The sequence below is a fragment of the Sinohyriopsis cumingii genome, chromosome 14 (genome assembly GCF_028554795.1).
Source record: "Sinohyriopsis cumingii isolate HCF-2022 chromosome 14, ASM2855479v2, whole genome shotgun sequence".
Lineage (NCBI taxonomy): Eukaryota > Metazoa > Mollusca > Bivalvia > Unionida > Unionidae > Sinohyriopsis > Sinohyriopsis cumingii.
The window spans coordinates 26,530,359-26,552,804 of NC_142974.1; the positions used below are offsets into that span (position 1 = coordinate 26,530,359).

Below are 22,446 nucleotides of genomic sequence, written 5' to 3' on the forward strand. Positions count from 1 at the left end.
AACATGTCTGTCAAATACCGTTTAGTGTTACTCCAGTATAACAGCAATTCAGCTGATTTCAAATTGGACAGAAGAATCATGGCATGTTGAACATTCACGTTTGTATAATTGATAATATCTCATTCGTTCGAAAATATGTAAGTGACTTAATACACTCTTCTATTTTGTAACCTTGTTATTTTCTATTATAGTCAAATCCCTTTTCATTAACTAGCACGTTTGGATCAACTGCAGTGTGCTGCGCCCGATTTGGACAAAATATAAATCTAAACATTGTTCTCGACGATGTAGTATGTAGTGGATATGAAAGCTCTATACACAAATGCGCACACAGAGGATGGGGTACTCACAACTGTGTCCACTCCAAAGCTGCTGGCGTGCGTTGTGGTACGTATTAGTCAAAGCCTCTTCTAAGGTTAGCTTAGATAACAGAATATACCAAAGGATAAATGCATATGTGCATAAATGCAATATATATATATATATATATATATATATATATATATATATATATATATATATATATATATATATATATATATATAAACGCACTTTCTATTGTTAATATTACAACGACTTGTGTTATCGATTTGGAAGGTTTTGATAAATTTTGATCTTATGCAACCGTGTGAAACATTTTTCTGAGAACAAGTTAAAACTGGTTTGTACAACTTAGTGACTTGGTTGATACGAGAATAGCAGGACAGTGCATTACCAGGGATATAAACGACTGTAAATGATTTATTCCGTATGCTGTGCAATCGGTTTAGCCTATGATCTAATCAACCTATACGATAGAAAATAAGAAGGAAAGTATTATTTAATCACTTCCGGAGCTATTTCCAAAATATTTCTTTCTCCAAAATAGTATTATATCCATACAGAGATCCAACATTTCTTGCATTAAATTGATTATCCTTTAATTTCTTTCTGGATCACAACATTTGATGTAGCAAGAAAGAAGCGGTTTCGAATTCAAATTCATATCTGGTGGTTTCTGTCTGAATTGAGTATTTATATATTCCATAAATAAATCTAACATGACAGTTGCATATTTTAATGTTATATACATGATCGACCCTGAGATCGAGTCACATTGTACGATGAATATAATAGATATGTCCTTTGATATGTCAAATCCATGCTCCTTCAGGCAATGTCTTTAGTTTAGTGTCTCATACTGTTAATTATTATTGTGTGAACAATCTCAAATACAACAGAAATAATGGCGGTTGCAGACTGAAACCAGTGGATATTTACATAGCTTGTGCAATTTAGTGTAGCAGCTGATAATCTGACTTCCATAAATGTGTTACATTCCGAGAATCAATGAAATTGTTTAGGAAACACGTTCGCTTTTAGTTCATGCTTCATAATTAGTTTTTAACAATTATTATAGTAATGTAGTTTCTACATTCAGATATTAAAAAGATAAACTGAAACTTAGATTAACGTGAAGATAGTATGCAGTCTTGATTAGACTTTATGCCTTTTATGACAACACGGTTTTGAAATAAAATTTAAATTCCTGGCGTTTTTTGGCTGCAAACTTTTTCTCGTATGTTTTGTTGTTACACCATTTTATCATACCATTATGACAAGTATACGTTGATATGCATCATCTGCCATTAAAAACATTGGAATATTTTTCTCCTTGGGCCTAAATCTTATACGTGTATTGTCTTCACAAAAAGCAACTTATGACGGTCGTTGACAAATGACAACTTCTCGCTACCTATGTATGATTGTGTGTGTCGTAAGTATTATATCTTAGTTCGTTTTTCTTCTGCTTTCTATTACACATATAGGCCCTCCCCGCATTCGACTCGTCGGGGGCAGGAGCAGTCTTGAAGGTAGAGTTGAAATTTACTATAATGGCGCCTGGGGCACGGTGTGTGATGATTCGTGGGATAACAATGACGCTGCAGTTGTCTGTGGAATGCTTGGTCACAGGTACTTAGCTACTGACAATATAATTTTCAACCTCCCAATACATGAAATACATTTAAGCACTGGTGTTTTGATATTCTGAACAGGATCATTCCAGGGTCACCACGGATTGCTTTAATTATATTCGCCCATTTATTCATCAATAAATATTACGAACAATTGTGGTTCCTTAACATTTGATGAAGAATATACGGAACATCTTGAAACTGATATGTACTACCATAAGACACATATAAATATTTACACTTGAATTCATAGTACCGATCACATCTCCGGAAAAGCATATTATCAAATATAGCTTATATGCGACTATATAAAAACATTTAGACTAAAATAAGTACATATCTTTATTGACAAACAACATTTCATTAACCACCAAATAACGTGAGTTAAAGCATAGGCGCAAGTTATTCCAAAATGGGATTGCGATGCATTATAATGAAAAGCAACTAGAAGAAAGTATGTTCATAGCACCAAGCGCAATCCGCTACAATGTTAACATCATTCAGACTTTTCTATTATTAACTCATGGAGAAACTATGAGTTTTAGTGCGAATAAATCTGTGCGATAAGTATCTGACAACAACTTTAAAACCAAACAGCATCTTTAAATGTGCGAGATACATCCCACTAAAAGAAAGATCCATACAGAGTAACGATACCAGATCAGGCACATTATCATAACGTACAGTCAGAAGAAATATCAATCTTAACCTGAAGAGTTATTTAAAGCCATTCCGAATATGTATTGTAAGTCATAATATTTAAACTACTGCATCACATGTCAAGAAACATGTATCAGACAAATATGAACTAAACTGAAAGGCGAATTTCAGACCCACAAAAGTAATAACCATCCATTCGGCGTAGAATGCAAATTAGATCGAGACATTCACAAAGGTGGAAAACCAATTGCCATGTTTTTCGTCTTTGCTTTTTCTCCTTTACATTCTGTCAGTGAAATATTTTTAAAAAATGTTTGATGAGGCACACATAACAGGATTATCTTTTCGACATTTGCTAACCCAAGTTGAATCAAACAATTATTAGGCTGAATGAAAGAAACTACTTATTTCATCATATTCGATCCATTTATTGGTTTTCAATTGAAACTTATCAAAATGACACCTCACAAGGCCGAAACCGATGCAAACCGAAAAGAAAAATGTTTTCATGTCCCAGTTTCATTTTTGCTTCTAGCAGCACTAAACCCGTAGATCCCAAATTTCTTAAAACCAAAACACTTGGCTAGTCCATCCACCGTCTTGAGAGTTTCACTCTGTATAAACTCCGTTTCATTCACACTAGAACAGAATTTCATCCTTGTTATTATTTTCTTTGTCACGTTCTGTTATTATTTTTTTTAAGTGTTGTCACATAACTCATTTTCCGTCTCCAATTTCAGTCCGAATGACCCAGCTGATGCATAAAAATAATCATCAGAAATGAAAATAAATTAATATAGTAAGGAACTATATCGATATATAAGCATTTGTACCTGTATAGTCTATGCAAAATAATGATAGAACTTCTTGTAATTATACCTTCAACATTTTTTATACCCGCTTCTTATCATCCCTCAGTGAAGTTCAGTGTTTCCTTACATCTTCCGTTTTTGTCCATAAAGCAGCATACTTCAGTATTGAAAATGGTTGAAAAATGGGTAACTGAGAACAATCTGGTCATCTTAAATGACGTGTCGAACACTAGATTAAACCTTGAGGATAGCACTCTCTCAGCCATAGACCTAACCATCACTACCCCAAAATTGGCTCAAATCACAAATTGGTGGGTGGATAAGGAAGATACGTTAGGAAGTGACCATTTTCCCATCACAATCAATATTCAAACAAAAACTCAACACATTCCAAACGAAACCCCACCTAAATGGAGGTACCAACAGGCAGACTGGGTCTAATTCCAATTATTATTAGCTAGAGTAAATCCAGATAACTTAGAAAGCGCAAGTATTGACATGTATTATGATAACATAACATACACAATTATAGAAGCAGCAAACCGATGCATACCAAAGACAACTAATATCCAAAATAAAAACCCTGTACCATGGTGGACTAAACAGTGCGCTATAGCACATAAAGACAAAAAAGGGCCTTAAATAAATATAAACGCACCAAAAATTATATCTACTTCCAGCAATATAAAGATAAAGAAAAAGCACTAAAACAAACTATATAAACTGCTAAAATTAATCTATGGCAAACCTTTTGCTCCAAATTGAGTCTAAAATCAAATTAAAAACAAATATGGGATAAGATAAAAGCCATCAAAGGGAAAGTAACTACCTCAGCCCCAAAAATTAAAAATGCCATAACAAATAAAGATAAGGCAGACCTCCTAGCGAAGCATTTTTCGAACATGAGTAGCAACAATAATGACACCAGAAACTTTCAAGAACACAAAAAACTAATGGAGGGAACCCAGCCTCAAATGTTTCAAGACCAAGGAACAAAAGAATCTCACCTAAATAGCGACATCACAGTACATGAATGGAAGATAGCCCTACGATCCAAAAACGAAACATCCCCTGGTAAGGATCAGTTAGGTTACATTATCTACAAAAAAACTACCTATCAATATAACAATAGTCATAATCCCAACAACATAAATTCGTACCGACCCATCTCCCTTACAAACAATATTTGCAAAATAATGGAGACAAATAATTGCAAATAGGTTAAAACACCACCTAGAAACCAATAACCTACTCTCCATAAATCAATGTGGCTTTAGGAACAAACGGTCCACCACTGACCAACTTCTCAGATTGGAAACAGACATCAAACTTGCTTTTAACGCACATAGGAAAACCGATCGCAACCTCATAGCGGTTTTTTTTAGACCTAGAAAAAGCGTTCGACCTAGTATGGACCAATGGACTAATGGCCAAATTAAACCAGTTTGGAATAACTGGACGCTTGTTCAACTGGATTGGCGATTTCCTCACAGGCCGGAAAATTACCACAAGAATAGGCAACACCCATTCTAAAGAATTTTCACCTGAAAATGGAACACCGCAAGGCAGTGTAATAAGTCCCTTACTATTTAACCTAATGGTAAACGACCTTGACCTCAATGCAGCCTCCGTAAAAATAAACTTGTCACAATTTGCAGATGATAGTGGCATATGGAGGAATGGAAATCTTGTCAATAACACAGGATTTAAAGAAATCCAGCAGAGCCTAGACAACATAGGAGATGGGCGGACAAATGGGGTTTCAAAATATCTCATGAAAAAACTGTGGCAATCATATTCACCCCCAAACGAAATAACAACCTAGTCTATCCAAACTTCTATATACAAAATCAATTAATCAAATACGTAACAATAGTAAAATTCCTAGGAATATTCTTTGACAACCACCTCGCATGGAAACAGCACATTGAACAACTTACCCAGAATTGTAACAAAGATCTCAATTTACTCAGGAACATCAGAGGGACTGACTGGGGATCCAACCAGGAAACCCTCCTCACGATATATAAAAGCCTAATTAGATCAAAACTGGATTACGGTTGCCAAGCATATAACTCGGCTAAGCAGCCTGTACTACAAAAACTTGACACTATCCAGAGAAAAGCCTTACTATTATGCACAGGAACACTCCCCTCAACATCATTAGAAGAACTACAAACACTAACAGGAGAACTACCCTTAAAATTACGTAGACAAGTACTACTCCTCCGATACTCCATTCGATTAGATACCCAGCCAGACAACCATCTCACCAAAATAGCTATAAATAAGTGTAAAGTTGTCTTCAAACCCAAAATCATACCCATCACACCAAGCGGCAAAGTAATCCTTGAACTAAGAGAAAAGATACCTCTACTAAAAAAACAGGTAAAAAACAATAAAGACTAGAACAAATCACCATGGTTACAAAAACCACCAAGGATTAACATTGAAGCTACCAAATTAGGCAATAAAGAAGGACAAGAAAACTTACTAAAACCTATACTGGTAAACGAAATCAACCAAAAATACCCGGACTATGTTAAAATATATACCGTTGGATCAAAACAAACAACCCAACAAGAACAGCAGCAGCAATAGTCATCTCGGAATTCAATATACAAACGGGATCCAGATTACCTGACTATTGCTCCATTTACACCACTGAATTCTGGGTTATACTTGAATCACTACAATGGATCAAAGACAACCAAATACCTAAAGCAGTCATTATAAGCAATTCCCTAAGCGTTATCAAATCAACCCAAAATCGTAATACACACTCTAGGGAAGAATTCCTTGAGAGAGCATGCCAATTAATCGACGATATCACCACAGCACATCAATTAGTCGAGCTCATGTGGATACCGTCGCACATTGGAATCTCTGGCAACGAAACAGCAGACAAAGTTGCAAAAACCAAACTAGGAGATCAAAATTCTACCAAGCTTAACTATAGCTCTACAGAAGCAATAAGCTTCGCACAAACATATATAGACCAAACATGGCAAGATTTTTGGAATTCCTCCACAAACGGTAAAAAGCACCATCAAACCCCAAAAAACGTAGATAGGAACATACAGTTACCTAAGGGTACCTATTTAGAACAGAAAACCATAAACAGGATAATAACTGGAAAAACTAAACTAGCAAGCAGTTTTGTAAGGTTTATAGGACCCAAACCAGCAACCATTAACTGCTTTAACTGCCACACCACCGAAGATCTACACCACGTATTCAATATATGACCAAAATATCAACCCACTCGGAAAATATTTATCAAAAACCAAAAAGAGATTGGATCACCACACACATACCCAGAGTTACTTATGGACTCTAATAAAAATAAACAATCAGCATATAAAAATATAAATCAAAACCAAAAGACCCAGTAACTAGCTAAACAAATTTAGAAGCCACCACATAAAAACCCATAACATATCGTTCAATTGTATAAAAGTATTAATAAATAATTCACTTACGAAGCACCTATTAAAAAAACTAAGGAAACCGCAGAATTGGATTTCCTAGATGTCCTTAACGAACCGAGTAATCAGCTAGGATTCCGGTCCTAGATGTCCTTAGCGAACCGTTTAATCGGCTAGGACTCCGGTCTCTTGCTAAATAAAGTATAAATAACATTCAATCTCTAAAAATGTTAATTAATAAATAACTTAAAGAGGTAATATCTAAAAACCTATAAATAACATAACGTAGGAAACACACCCCAAACACCTCTACTAGTAATACCTTGAAAATCTCTCTTCATACATGGTTTCTACTAAGAACCTCTATAAACAGCATAGAACATCCCCCTCCTTTTAGAACATTTTGAAGAAAGAAAAAAAAACATAAAAAAAAAAAAACAAATTTGCAAGAAACACTAGGCAAATGCAACAAGAAACCAGCGATGTAAAGCAAGCAGGACCGTTCCAGAGCCCTCCTTCCCACTAATGACAGCCAACCATTCAACTGTTGGGACCTTTATGGACCCACAGATTGAGGCCAAACTATCAGGGTTCCTTGAATCCATAAAAGCCTGGGGGAGGTGGCACCATCCCCTTCCCCAGGAACAACTAGCAGTCTGCTTTGCAGTCAGAAAAAAGTGGCACATGCACAATTGTGCGCACGCCACTATAATTAAACTCAACAACAACAAAAGCATACTTCAGTGCATCGGATGTATCATTCTACGAACACACAAAACCAGTCTGAAATACTTTTCACAGGGTCAACCATGACATTAATTTTATAAATTGTTTAAAGGCTTCAAACTGTGCAAGTTCAATCCCTAGAGGTTTTTAAAATAATTTTATTATGATTTATTTATTCCTCAGCACCATAAGAGCCACTGCGATGTGTTGTGCCAGTTTTGGACAAAATACCAATCTGGACATTTTTTTGGATGATGTACAATGTAACGGAACTGAAGCGTCTATTTTCAATTGTGGACATAGCAAGTGGCAAATACACGATTGTGGCCACCATGAAGATGCTGGCGTGCGATGTGGTATGTAAATGTCAAGTCTTCAAAGAAAACGTGTAACACAAAGACGTATTTTCATACAGCTATTTAAGCGATACGGGGAACATTCTGCATGAAACTACTGGTTCTCATTAACAAAGTAAATTTTATACATAATGTGTTTTCTTCCTTTCTGACCAGACAACTTTTCTTAGAGAACACTCTGATTAAAGATCAGTGTAAAGTAATATCTCTGATCAGTCAAAATGACCACGAGAAAGGAACCGTAGGATGTAAATTTAGTAATTTTTTAAAGGTCAGGCATTAAAGCAAATAAGTGATTTTCGTGATACTTTTTCTAATATTTGCAAAAAGGGATGCATAATGTGATAACTGTAAGGAGTTGAAGAAAAGAAAACGATTTAAAATTATACTGTTGATATTGTAAAAGTAGATCAAAGTAAGAAAGAAATTAAATATGCAAAGAATTATATATCAGGTCATATAGTTCGGTGCTTTTAGACATTCAGCATAACTTATTGTTAAAAATTTGAAAGGTAAAATGTAAATTTGACTTTAATAATCACTGCATGTATATCTAACCTAAGTAGCAATACATTTCTATCAAGAGAAACATATATTAATATATTCTTCACATTTGTTTATCAAGAGAAACTGTTTTGAGTAACGATTTCAAGCTTATATGCATGTTTGAGCCTAATCCATGGCACTGAATCCGATAGTATTGCAGATGATTTTATAAAGGGTATACTCTATGCATTTCTGAGCATGTTTGTACAAGAGCAAGCAAAAAGATCAATGTGTAAGTATAACTTAAACAAACATGAATACTCCAAATTTAAAAACAATGCAGTGTCATACAAACATAAATATCACCCAGAATTTATAATATTTACTTTTGATATTTCAGGAACCTGAGACCCTGGCTAGTGGAATGAAAACAGTTGGAAATAAGTTCAAATTACTGGTGCATGCAAACAATATTTGGATTTTCATATGCAGGGAGAAACTAAAATATGCTTAATTGAAATCAAATCAACCCATCATAAGGATATAATTTATAAGCTTTAAAGTTGTATTACTATACTATATATATATATATATATATATATATATATATATATATATATATATATATATATATATATGGGTGTTTCCATACATAAATATTAGACTATATGCATCCACAAATCTGTTTCTCTCATACAACATTGACACAGATGAAGGATATATTTACTAAACCATAGTAGTTCAGTATTTCTACATCATTAACTACATTGGACTTTGCAAAACGCAAAGTCTGCAGCTCGAGTAAAACATATCTAACAAGAAAGTAGATTGATTTCATGTGCCAAGTATTCCAATACAATTATTATAATTCTAAATTCATTCATTTGCAGCATAAAATTGCATTGTGAATTACAAACCATTTTAAAATTTGGTTATATAACTGCTGCTATCTGTAACAGACATGTCAATGTTTTTACCTTTTTAACAAGGGTTTTTTGTTATCTTTTAAAAATGTTATTAACTTATATTGTTCTCAGCATAGACATTGTAAAATGATACGTTTAAGCATTATATTGATGTTAAGAAAATATATGATATTGGTTTAGTGTTATAACATCTTAGGTACACAGTATGACATTGGTGTAGTGTAAAGAAAACTTAGGTAAACATGGTTAATTTCTGCACGCACACCTACAGTACAGGATTTGTAGTTGGTCTTTTTAATAGGAGAGATTTTATGTTGGATTTATATTTGATTACATACATTGGTGTTCTTTCTGGAATTATAATACCTTTACGATCTTTTTTCCGTTTTATTTTGGCTGAATGCTGAAACCTAGTCCTCGTCTTTGCACAGTTTACGCTCTTAGGTTTAGTTGTATATTTATGTTTTTATTGTATTTCCGCTGCATGTTAACCAAAACTTCTAGCAATTTTTTTCTATAATTCCAATAAGTATTTGAGTGAGAGAGTGCACGCAAAGTATGTGGTTTAATCAAGCAATGAAAACAAATACAAAAGACAATGTTTTTAAATGAAAGGCTTATCATCTACATATAAAACTGGAAAGATACTGCGACATTCAGAGGGAAAATATGTCTTGCAAGTTCAGCAAAATGTTCTATACTTGTTATTGAACGAGTTTTATCGTTTTAATACCATAAGGTATAAAACGATGAATACAAATGCACAAATAGTAATGTAGCTTATGAATGATCTAAAAATAGAATTTTGTTTTTATTTGTATTTTTGATTATATTTATGAAGTTTCATACATAAGCAAGAATTATATTAGCCCCAGTTGTCAACAAGGCAGTACCAGTATGTATAATTTTTACTTTCTGAATAGATGTAATTAATATGTGAAGAATATATTTTTAAAACTTATGTGATAAATGTATTTCATACTTTGATTTCTTCACGTGTGATAATTTAAGCATTGGTTTGATTTATTGAATTATCTCTTGTAATGTAAATAAACAATGAATAACAAATATGCGCAGCAGGATCTTTGTCGTTGAAGTGCTTATATAATGACCTCCACCATATTTCCTTGCTAGGTTTCCCATCTACATTTTTTCTGACTAGGTGGGATTCGAATCTCAAACTCAGCCAAAGTGGGTATAAGAAAAAGTTCGTCAGAAGGATCCCATGGATACTTGATTCTTCCAGATGTTATCTAAGGTTCTTCCCACATCAGTTGTACTGGCCCAAATGGATAGAGTATCGTGTGCTGAAAATGGCGTTAATCTCACAATTGCATCAACATCAAAGTACAAGGTCATCAGATCAAAGCAAAAAACAAAAAAAAAACCCACACAATTTGTGAACCTTACATATGTATGAAACCTTGTCCTTGAAAAATTTCTAAGCCAAACAAAAGAGTAATTTCATACAACCCATACTTCATTTACAAAAATAAAAGCGTACAACCTTTGATCAATAACTTTATTATTTCGCAACAAATTAGGTTTGTGAAACATAAGCTGAACTTGTCATAGTTATTTTGTACAACTTGCTCATAGTCTCAGTCAACAACCAAACCCACGCGATGCTTCCCTGATCCTTCACACTTTACACCTCAGTATGCATGCATTCACGCACTCAAATAAGTACTAAGGAATTCTAAAGTCTGGGGCCCACTTTCAGAAATGAAATCATCTTAAAAATAAAGTCATTAATAATAATAATAATAATAATAATAATAATAATAATATATTATTATTATATTATTATAACAGCAGTATTTTACAATAAACAATATACATACACGTGTTCGCTGAATGTTTGCTTGCACAGTCGTCTGTTGGAATGTTATGTATACATCTGATAATAAGAATGCTGTCTGTAATACCACCAAACAAAATGAGTAATATTCTTCCATTCTGATGTTCAAATGCAATAGCTAAGGATTACTGGTAAATGCATATTCAGGAAAATATGTTGCCTTAAAAAGAGATGAGAACATGGCATCCTCTGTGCTAGTACTCTGGAGCCAGAACCCAATCTGTAGCACAAAATTAGCCACCATCTATTCCTGTATAGAGCTGGTCATGAGGCTCAAATAATAGGTGAAAGGTCCACATGGTTTAGCAGTATACATTTTCTCCCACAAGTATAAAAAAGACCCTCCTTAAACAGATATGATTGATGCAACGACAAGAAAGGTGGCAGATCATCCGTTTATCATTGCAAGAAGAAAACATAGCTCATTCAGAAATCCGTTATCTCTCGACGTATGAACAAGCAGTGTAAGAGGCGAGGGAACAAAACTAAATGAGGATGATCCTATGAACCTCCATCAATTAAAGTTTTTCTCGAGTTTAGCATTAGCTACGTACAATAGAAAAATGTGTCTGCTAGGGCAGGTTACACTGTATATAATAATCAGCAAATATCTGCAGTTGAAACCAAAGTATAATGAAGTATGTGTAATTACTGAAACTTTCTATCTTGACCATTCCTTGCCCTTCTTCCCCAAACTGTATATACAGTAGAAGTAGACTGGTGTTTCAAAACATCTGAATGAAAACATTAAACATATGATGCAATAAATGGGTAATATTATATCCAGTTACAAAAGAAACAAAGATTGAAGTCATCTGCATTTATGTATGTACAAATTCTTCCACACGAGAGAGTGTCCATGTTTATGCTAGTCAAGAGGGTATGAGGCCAGTTTGTACTGTCTAATAGCATCAGGATAGGTTATTGTGTCGCGTACCGACCAGAAACAGCATGACAGAATGTCGGTTCCTCAGTCTATCGCGCTGCAATTTATGAACTACCTTTAGGCAGTGTGTTGGTTTGCGTTCCTCAGATTAACGCCATCAAAGAGTACTATACAATCTATCTTGTACAACCAATTTAGAATGTGAAATGATAAAAAATAAAAATTAAAAAAATATGCACTTATTCAAAATTGTATTAATTTTATGTCATCAGATTCTAGTTTAAAACAAACACTGACCAATACTGAATTAAAATTGCACAAGGGTTTGAGGATTGAGATTTGTATCACAGCTGGAACTGATATTAACTACAGTTTATGTTAAAGTCAGCATTTCAAAGTATATTCTGGAATTACAAGACTCGTACAATTGGCATCTCTGTCTGCGTGGGCTCGAGTCTCGGATTCAGCCAATGTGGGCATGTGAGAAAGCTTGCAAGCAGCTTCTCATGGGTTAGTGGTTCTTTCTGGGGTTTTCCTGAGTTCTTCCTCCACCATTAATACTGGCCGCCATGTATAGCCTATCGTGTGCTGAAAAATGGCGTTAAACCAAACAACAACAACGTACAATAGGATGAAATAGAAAGCCCTAACTAATGAAGAAGAAAATATTTACACAACAAAAGAACTTATCCTTGTGTCATCATTTTCATGATATAGTAGTTACATTGGCACAGTGTAATAAATATAATCAACTAGATCAGGCTCGATTGTAAAAAACAACTTATTATTTGTATATTTATGTATGTCTGTTTTGGCTGGCTGATAATCTTAAAATTAACTGATATGGGTTGCAACAAAAGAAGCCATAATATGTTTAATCTTGTTAGCAGTGCACTGGTAAAAGGATTTGGCAACACTCATGTCAAATGAACTTTTGAGTATATGGTAAATAATCCATTAGGACACAGTGAAATTTTCACACACATATTAACACCAATGTTTACATATTCATTTATGAGAAAAGGGTTAAGCCAGGGGTGGGCAAACTACGGCCCACAGGCCGCATGCAGCCCGCCAACGGTTTTCATTTGGCCTAGGAACAAGTCATCATTCGCACTGACTCTGTTTATCAAATAAATGTGCTTCTTTTGAAGTGTAAGTTTTCAAAAAAATATTAACAACATATTAACAACTGAAAATTAATTATGATGTTATTTAGAAAAACCTTTTGTTTTTGCTATTTCAAATATTAATTATTTCACTTAATGAACTATGCGGCCCGCGACAAGGTGTAAATTTTCGTATGCGGCACCTGCACTGGAAAGTTTGCCCACCTCTGGGTTAAGCGGTACTGTTCCTCACAAGATACAGGCACTTGATCCAGGTCTTATATAGAGTATTATTATTATATGCTCACGTTTTCTCCGTTAACTTTACATTTTCAGAATAGTACAGTTGTTTCTGATACTACCTGGTTTCATACTGCAAGACATGTGTGTCTAAAACTAGTATTCTGTATTAGGAACTACTTTGTAAACAAACAATGTAAGTTCATATAGTACACATTTTAGCATTAGGCTTATTAATCCGTTTGTGGATGAACTAAAAAAGCTGTTTCGTCCATTTGCAAATAGAGATAAAAATATAATAGACGATGTGGACGAGTTCAGCGAGACTGAAATCAAACTTTCAAACCAATGAACGTGACTCTTCCAATGTCCTCAATAAGCATGAGATACGCGGTTATTGAAAATACCAAGCTGATCATTTAAACAGTTATTTCTGAGAAATATTCATAACTTTTCGCAAAGAGAATGACTCAGACTATGACCAGAGCTCTCCAGGGTCTGTAGAAACATCATAGAAAAGCATATTGTGGCCAAGGGCTATCACATATCTATCAGAGACATGCCATTGTAGAACTCAGTCTATTTCTGTCAAGCACACAGGTCATACACTTCCACAACATTGCGTATTCCATACGACACAATGAACCAGTCCATATTTTTGAAGAAACTAATTGTAAATGGGTTCTTTTTATCTTCTTTCCTTGACACTAGGGTCTTAATGAGATTCCCCTCCGCTGATATCTGCTGGATACAGTTAGATGAGTATCCACACAAGTAAATGTTTCCTTCTCTATCAGTGTCGATGCCGGCTGCTCTCTTCAAGTCCTGATCCATGTAGGTGCTGAGAATATCCCAGGTCATATTGCAGGTGACATGTTTGTGCCCAGTGTCATATGAGATATACATTGTCGAGTATGTTGTATCCATTTTGATATAAAATGGTTTTAAGTATCTGTCACTTTCATAACCGTGAGGCTGGAAAGTCCTGATCTCCTTCCCATCCATGTCCAGGATCAGGACACTATCTCTATCATTATAGGTGGTGATCACCAAGTGATCCTTCATTACTGCTATACCACAGCACTTAAGCCTCGTTTTGATCTCCTTGACCTTGTGCATCTTGTCCTTAATCCAGATAACCTGGATTGTTTTCTGAGAAGGAAATGTCACAACAATCTCGTTGTCAGATAAACAGCATGCAGACCATTGGGAAGCCTGAAAAACCATGCACTCCTGATATTTATAATCTTGTTCAAACATCTTAATTTTATAATTATTGTAGTCAACCATGAGAATTCTTGTATCTGATAAATGCACAATGTCAGTTATGCGACATGTTTCAGTATCTCCCGATATTCTTACATTAATGTCTGCCACATTTACAGCTTTCCTGTCCCTTAGTGGGGTTCTGTTGAAACCACTCACCATCACAGCCTTAGACCCTTTTATGGAAATCTCTGGACAAGGATAAATATCAAATTTTGTGTGGATTAAACTTACTTTCCCTAATTCACTTATGGCACTTACTAAAGTCTAGAAAGTTTTATTAATGTTCAAAGTAAGTCTAACATCTTTTATTTCTGTCTGATACTCGGATATTGCCAGGAAGTACCTTCGTTGGTTTTGGTCCAAGTTATGGGTCAAAATTACCTTCTGGACCTCAGGCCCGTGCTTCATTGCAAGTTCAAATTGAGTTCGATCACTGTCGATAGCAGTAATCAAACTTTGCCCCTTTGTTTCTTGCATTTGCAGGCTTAAATTTTCTGATTTATAATTACTTTCAAGATAATTATTAGCCTCATCTTCAAGTTTCTGTAACTTAGCAATCAGTTGGTCTTTAAAGAAGTGGATCTGTTGTACAATGTCTTCCTTGTCCTTTTGAATGGTGTCATTATTCACTTTGATCTTATGTGTTATTTGTTTCAAATGATCCTTAAATTTAGCTAGATTTGCTTCCACTTCCTTTGATTTCATATTAATATCAAAAGTCTTCATCATGTCATCGACTGTGACAACTCTTTCACATTTTCGATGTTCTAGAAATATACAAATATTACAGCAAAGTGTACTGTGATCACTGCAGAAAAATGTGATACGTTCAACAGAATGCCTGGGACATGCCTGTATGGTGGCCAAGTTCGGCATCACACAATCAAACCCATTGTCATTATTTATGTTGATGACTTCATTCTGACTCAAAGTTGGAAAGTCGTCATGGAATTCTTTGCATGACGTACACATAGGCTTGTTACAAGCTTTACAAAAGCATGTTGCTGGTGTTTCTCTCTCTCGTTTTACACATTGGTCACAAAATTTGTTTCCATTCCTATCTAATGTGACATCCATTAATGATGATACAATGCTGTTCACAGGGAATGGTTCCGCCCATCGTTCAACACTGATGTTAGGACTCGATGAGGTTGTGTCTGCTCTACACACTGGACAAGGAAAAGAAGCTTGTGCTGTTCCTCTTTGCGAGACCATACTGTTGATATGTGACTGCAGACATGAAGCACAACCTTTGGTCTTTTTAATGTCTCTAAGCAGACAGGACACTGCAAAATTTGAGATAATTGCCCTTCAACTTTCAGAACCGTTGCCATGTTGGTCTGACTTATCACTAGGATCACGTACCAGAGGGGCGTATTCTAACTGACAGTAACCACTGGGAACAGGCAGCTGTTGGAAGCACCTGCAAAATAAATCCTGTAAAATGTTACCAGCAGGAAGTAAATTCTAATGTGCTATTTGTTCTTTCTTTTTTAAAATTCCTGATGTCTACACAAAAATATCTTAAATCAATATACCAATGTGGAAAAATGTAGGCTGCAATCGTAATCATCCTGAAAACTAATATTCCAAGCAGGTTACATAGAGAAAGAAAATTTAAATTTAGCAGGGTTTATTCAACATAAAAGCATCAAAGATAAAAATGAATAAATTGTGCATCTGATACAATCTGAAAATGTATAACAGAAGTCTTTGATCAGTATACCAAATGGATCACTGACTGTTAAAAGTACAAGGAAAATAAATATTGCAAAATGTTACTGACACATTAAGAAAAATTAGAATTGGCTTTATCTATGGGAACAGCCTGGATTATGTCACAACTTTAAGTTTATTACAGGGCTGCACAAATCCTATAGGGGGTTTCACGGTTGTAATGGAGTTACTGATTGTAGCGCCTAAAATTACCTCCCTTAGCTCCATTGTGCATGCATTCAAAAGATTCCAGTTCTGGATAGTTCACTGTTCTACACTTGGCTAGCAAAACATAAAGTCAACAATGGAATGAATCTTAGCTGTACTACAGATCATTATGGTTAAACCAATGAATCAATTACATATGTCAAACATCTTTTGTTCATTCTAGAATAATAATTATAGACATTATATCAGAAAATTAGATTCAGTGTCAATACTTACATTATATCAGATAATTAAATAATATTTACTTTCCATGCTTAAATGATATCAAATATTTAAATTAAATACACTGTCCATACATGATAATATAGATTCATTATCCATAATGTCAGATACATTTGTAGGAACATTTCACATTGCTCACCGATTTTATACATTTATTGCACAGTTTTGCTACATAACTTTAACGAAAATATTCTCAAATATTTATTAATATGTGGGTGTAAATATCGTACAATATTCAGATTAAATAACATGCCCAATGACTTTTTTTTCATTTTCTTTTTGACTTTTGAAACATCATGTATCGGACGGTACATGCAATAACTTTCAGCATGATTTTCCTTTACTTCTGCTGACACGTAATAACTCTCAAATGTGCTGGGCTCTTTAGACAACATTTCTGATTGCCACCAGCAAATTCATATAGAGAACAGCCTTCTTAAAATTAGTTTAATTCTGTTTAACTTTCCTTGCATCAAATATGTAAGTTTGAAACATCCAATTATTCCAGATTCCGTCCTATTACTTTGGTTCACCTTTTAAATCAATACTGATCCACGTGACAAGATGTGAAATGCAAACAGTATGATTTAAAAAAGAGACTGCTTGTAAGAACATGCTCTACAAGTCAATAATAAATGGACACTCACAAATATTCATATTTGTTGTCTTTATCTATCAGTCACTGTTTTTGTCTTAGCATCATTTTATACTAGTTTTTAACCAGAAGTATGTTTATGTAATATACGTATGCGAACATACATTGATTCGAGGATATACATACCCATGCACCAGATGAAATGAGACATACATACATACATACAGACAGACAGGCAGATAGGTGAGAGCCACAAATGTCCTATACATGCATAGTGTGTCTAACATCGATATTTCTCCAAATTGTATACTATAAAATTTCCAACCGTTCAAGGAAATAAAATTAAAATAATCATCAAGGAGACTCGTACGTGTGCATGCCTGTTCAAGTGTGGTTGATATTTGTGCGATTTGAAAAAAACTCAAGTTATTTCATGAAAAATATAATGAACATTAATAGAAAAGCAACAGTATAAATCAATAATAAAAGAACCTTAAGAAATTTGAACAATTTTCTCATTGTCGTTCAACCTCCATTAACTGCTATGATTGAAGCTGTAAAAAATAAACATATTTTCATTATTCTTCATGCAAGATAAATTGCAAGAACTTTTTACGCAGCGATACACTTTTGCGCAATCAAATAATACAAACTAGGCATTATGTAAGCTGTGTGAGTTGGTAACTGACAGTTTATACCACGATAAACTCAGAAAAAACGTTAAACTCTTATAATTAAAATTTCAATTATTCCTTATGATATTTTGTTTGCATCATTAAAAACAGAAATCTTAACTGAGTGTCCCGGCTGTACTTTTTCCATCGTATACTCTGGAAAAGGCTGGAGTACGATGGAAAAACATGGAAAACCCTGGAAAACGATGGAAAAATGAAATATTCTGCAGAATTTAGCATGGAAACCATGGACATTGTGCATGGAAAATGCTGGACATGCCTGGAAAATTCTGGACATTTTGGACTTTGAAATTTTTCAGCATGGAAAACCCTGGAAAACGATGGACATTTTGGACTCTGAATTTTTTTCAGCATGGAAAACCCTAGAAAAGCATGGACAGTTTAGACTTAGAATTTTTTGGATAAATTTCAGCATGGAAAACCCTGGAAAAGGATGGACAGTTTGGACTTAGAATTTTTTGGATAAATTTCAGCACGGAAAACGCTGGAAAAGAACTTAGTCAATTTTCAAGATTGGTACTAAGAATTATTTTTAATTAATTAAAGAAAGAGCAATCATGACTAAATTGCACTGTAACACAGATTTTTTAACTTGAAACTAAACTATTATTTCAAATTTATGATAAATATATACTGAGAAATAGAGGACACAAGTCAAATAAACAAACTAAACCATACACACACACACACACACACACACACACACACACACACACACACACATACTTGACCCCTGCTTTAAAAAGACAAACCACAAGTGTTGAAGTAGTACATCATTTATTGTATGTACCACATATGTAATTAAATGTTCATTATCAAAAGAACATCACTTCCAAACTAAGAATGTTAACTGGGATTGACAAATCATATTACGCTCGATCGTATCCTTGTTGTTGATTTTAATTATAGTGGCGTGCGCACAATTGTGCATGTGCCACTTTTTTTCTGACTGCACCGCAGCCTGCTAGTTGTTCCTGGGGAAGGGGATGGTGCCACCTCCCCGAGGCTTTTATGGATTCTAGGAACCCTGATAGTTTGGCCTCAATCTGTGGGTCCATAAAGGTCCCTACAGTTGAATGGTTGGCTGTCATTAGTGGGAAGGAGAGCTCGGGAACGATCCTGCTTGCTTTACATCGCTGGTTTCTTGTTGCATTTGCCTGGTGTTTCCTGCGATTTTTTTTTTTTCGATTTTTTAAATATTTTGTTCTTCTTCAAAATGTTCTAAAAGGAGGGGGATGTTCTATGCTGTTTATACAGGTTCTTAGTAGATATCATTGTATGAAGAGAGATTTTCAAGGTTATTATGGTATTACTAGTCGAGGTGTTTGGGGTGTGTTTCCTACGTTATGTTATTTATAAGTTTTTAGATATTACCTCTTTAAGTTATTTATTAATTGATGTTTTTAGAGATTGAATGTTATTTATACTTTATTTAGCAAGAGACCGGAGTCCTAGCCGATTACACGGTTCGTTAAGGGCATCTAGGACCGGAATCCTAGCTGATTATTCGTTTCGTTAAGGACATCTCGGAGATCCGATTTTGCGGTTTCCTTAGTTTTTTATAGGTGCTTCGTAAGTGAATTATTTATTGATACTTTTATAAAATTGAATGATATGTTATGGGTTTTTATGTGGTGGCTTCTAAATTTATTTAGCTAGTTACTGGGGCTTTTGGTTTTGTGGGGATAGTAATTATATTTTGTTCCTAAGTCCTGCTGAGTCTATGAATTGATTTATATTTTTATATGCTGATTGTTTATTTTTATTAGAGTCCATAAGTAACTCTGCGTATGTGTGTGGTGATCCAATCTCTTTTTGGTTCTTGATAAATATTTTCCGAGCGGGTTGATATTTTGGGCATATATTGAATACGTGGTGTAGATCTTCGGTGGTGTGGCAGTTAAAGCAATTAATGGTTGCTGGTTTGGGTCCTATAAACTTTCCAAAACTGCTTGCTAGTTTAGTTTTTCCAGTTATTATCCTGTTTATGGTTTTCTGTTCTAAATAGGTACCCTTAGGTAGCTGTATGTTCCTATCTACGTTTTTGGGGGGTTTCATGGTGCTTTTTACCTTTTGTGGAGGAGGTCCCAAAATCTTGCCATGATTTGTCTATATATGTTTGTGCGAAGCTTATTGCTTCTGTAGAGCTATAGTTAAGCTTGATAGAGTTTTGATCTCCTAGTTTGGTTTTTGCAACTTTGTCTGCTGTTTCGTTGCCAGAGATTCCAATGTGTGACGGTATCCACATGAGCTCGACTAATTGATGTGCTGTGGTGATATCGTCGATTAATTGGCATGCTCTGTCGAGGAATTGTTCTCTAGAGTGTGTATTGCGATTTTGGATCGATTTGATAACGCTTAGGGAATCGCTTATAATGACTGCTTTAGGTATTTGGTTGTCTTTGATCCATTGTAGTGATTGAAGTATAGCCCAGAATTCAGTGGTGCAAATGGAGCAATAGTCAGGTAATCTGGATCCCGTTTGTATATTGAATTCAGGGATGACTATTGCTGCTGCTGTTCTTGGTGGGTTGTTTGTTTTTGATCCAACGGTATATATTTTAACATAGTCCGGGTATTTTTGTTTGATTTTGTTTACCAGTACAGGTTTTAGTAAGTTTTCTTGTCCTTCTTTATTGCCTAATTTGGTAGCTTCAATGTTAATCCTTGGTGGTTTTTGTAACCATGGTGATTTGTTCTGGTCTGTATTGTTTGTTACCTGTTTTTTTAGTAGAGGTATCTTTTCTCTTAGTTCAAGGATTACTTTGCCACTTGGTGTGATAGGTATGATTTTAGGTTTGAAGACAACTTTACACTTATTTATAGCTATTTTGGTGAGATGGTTGTCTGGCTGGGTATCTAATCTAATGGAGTATCGGAGGAGCAGTTCTTGCCTACGTAATTTTAAGGGTAGTTCTCCTGTTAGTGTTTGTAGTTCTTCTAATGATGTTGAGGGGAATGTTCCTGTGCATAATAGTAAGGCTTTTCTCTGGATAGTGTCAAGTTTTTGTAGTACAGGCTGCTTAGCCGAGTTATATGCTTGGCAACCGTAATCCAGTTTTGATCTAATTAGGCTTTTATATATCTTGAGGAGGGTTTCCTGGTTGGATCCCCAGTCAGTCTCTGTGATGTTCCTGAGTAAAGTGAGATCTTTGTTACAATTCTGGGTGAGTTATTCAATGTGCTGTTTCCATGTGAGGTGGTTGTCAAAGAACATTCCTAGGAATTTTACTATTGTTACGTATTTGATTAATTGATTTTGCATATAGAAGTTTGGATAGACCCTTTGGGGGTGAATATGATTGCCACAGTTTTGTCATGAGGTATTTTGAAACCCCATTTGTCCGCCCATCTCCCTATGTTGTCTAGGCTCTGCTGGATTTCTTTAAATCCTGTGTTATTGGCAGGATTTCCATTCCTCCATATGCCACTATCATCTGCAAATTGTGACAAGTTTATTTTTTGCGGAGGCTGCATTGAGGTCAAGGTCGTTTACCATTAAACATCTTTGAGAAACTCAGTGCGTGTTGTTCTCCTGTGACTGCGGTTGTTTATGGAATTTATCAATGGATAATGAAATATTTTACAAATGCGAAGCGTGGAAATGGTTTAACTGATCTGCGACGTGAAAAAATAGCGAAGTGGGCTGAATCAGTTAAGGGTACAGGAGTGTCAATAAACGATGTCGCTGAGTTATCAAGTGAATTAAAATTTCCAATGGTAGTAAAAACATTAACCAGAGAGGTTTTATATGAATCAGACAGTAAGTCAAAGAAAACACCAATTGAAATTATTGACCATAAAGCTCACGCTTAGATCTCCGCGGTAACAATATTTCCACGAGATCGTGTTGTGAGATATTATTCGTCAGAGAACTCTCGGGGTGGAATGAATTTTCGATGCTATCAACCGGATAAGTACAAACGATCCCGTATCAGTGTGGTTGTTTAAAAATTCCGAAGATGGCGAGTATGATCAATTTGTAAGACCCAACGGCGATTTATATCGTAAAGAATCTCTACACGAAGAAATGAGAAAACTCGCACGGAGATATTCAGAAAATACTGATCAATTATTAAATAATTGTTTTACAGTTCCGTCAGTTGCTGCCCACGCCGAAAGAGAGAGAAATTCATGGAGACCAACACGCGCTGAGTTTCTCAAAGATGTTCAAATAAGTTGTATTGAATATGGACATGGCGGTTTTTGGAATACCGAACATAACCACAAGGATGTCATTTCCGTGGACATAGTCCCATGTTATGAGGAACGTTTT

The 22,446-nt window shown here is 35.0% G+C and overlaps 3 protein-coding genes across 4 annotated transcripts in view; 1 reads left to right on the forward strand and 2 right to left on the reverse strand.

Annotated features, from left to right (window-relative positions):
* Positions 1–10,431, forward strand: part of LOC149783466 (scavenger receptor cysteine-rich domain-containing protein DMBT1-like) — an 86,442-nt gene extending 76,011 nt beyond the window's left edge. For both annotated transcript variants that reach the window (XM_089931715.1, XM_089931716.1), the window contains 4 exons: positions 215–387; positions 1,809–1,953; positions 7,765–7,937; positions 8,824–10,431. In XM_089931715.1, coding sequence (XP_089787841.1) covers positions 215–387; positions 1,809–1,953; positions 7,765–7,937; positions 8,824–8,831 — 499 coding nt within the window. In that variant the 3' untranslated portion in view covers positions 8,832–10,431. The remainder of the gene's footprint in view (positions 1–214; positions 388–1,808; positions 1,954–7,764; positions 7,938–8,823) is intronic.
* A 3,602-nt stretch (positions 10,432–14,033) lies between these two features.
* On the reverse strand, positions 14,034–15,009 carry LOC149783467 (uncharacterized). Its single transcript, XM_089932844.1, has one exon. The coding sequence runs from the start codon at positions 14,871–14,873 to the stop codon at positions 14,034–14,036; it is 840 nt and encodes a 279-aa protein (XP_089788970.1). The 5' UTR covers positions 14,874–15,009.
* On the reverse strand, positions 14,979–15,941 carry LOC149783468 (uncharacterized). The gene has a single exon (XM_089931727.1). The coding sequence runs from the start codon at positions 15,927–15,929 to the stop codon at positions 14,979–14,981; it is 951 nt and encodes a 316-aa protein (XP_089787853.1). The 5' UTR covers positions 15,930–15,941.
* Positions 15,942–22,446: the final 6,505 nt, after the last annotated feature.

What these genes read in the sequence shown, in the direction of transcription:
- LOC149783467 (XM_089932844.1), bottom strand. Translation starts at nt 14,873, where the DNA reads ATGGTGAGTGGTTTCAACAGAACCCCACTAAGGGACAGGAAAGCTGTA.
- LOC149783468 (XM_089931727.1), bottom strand. Translation starts at nt 15,929, where the DNA reads ATGGTCTCGCAAAGAGGAACAGCACAAGCTTCTTTTCCTTGTCCAGTG.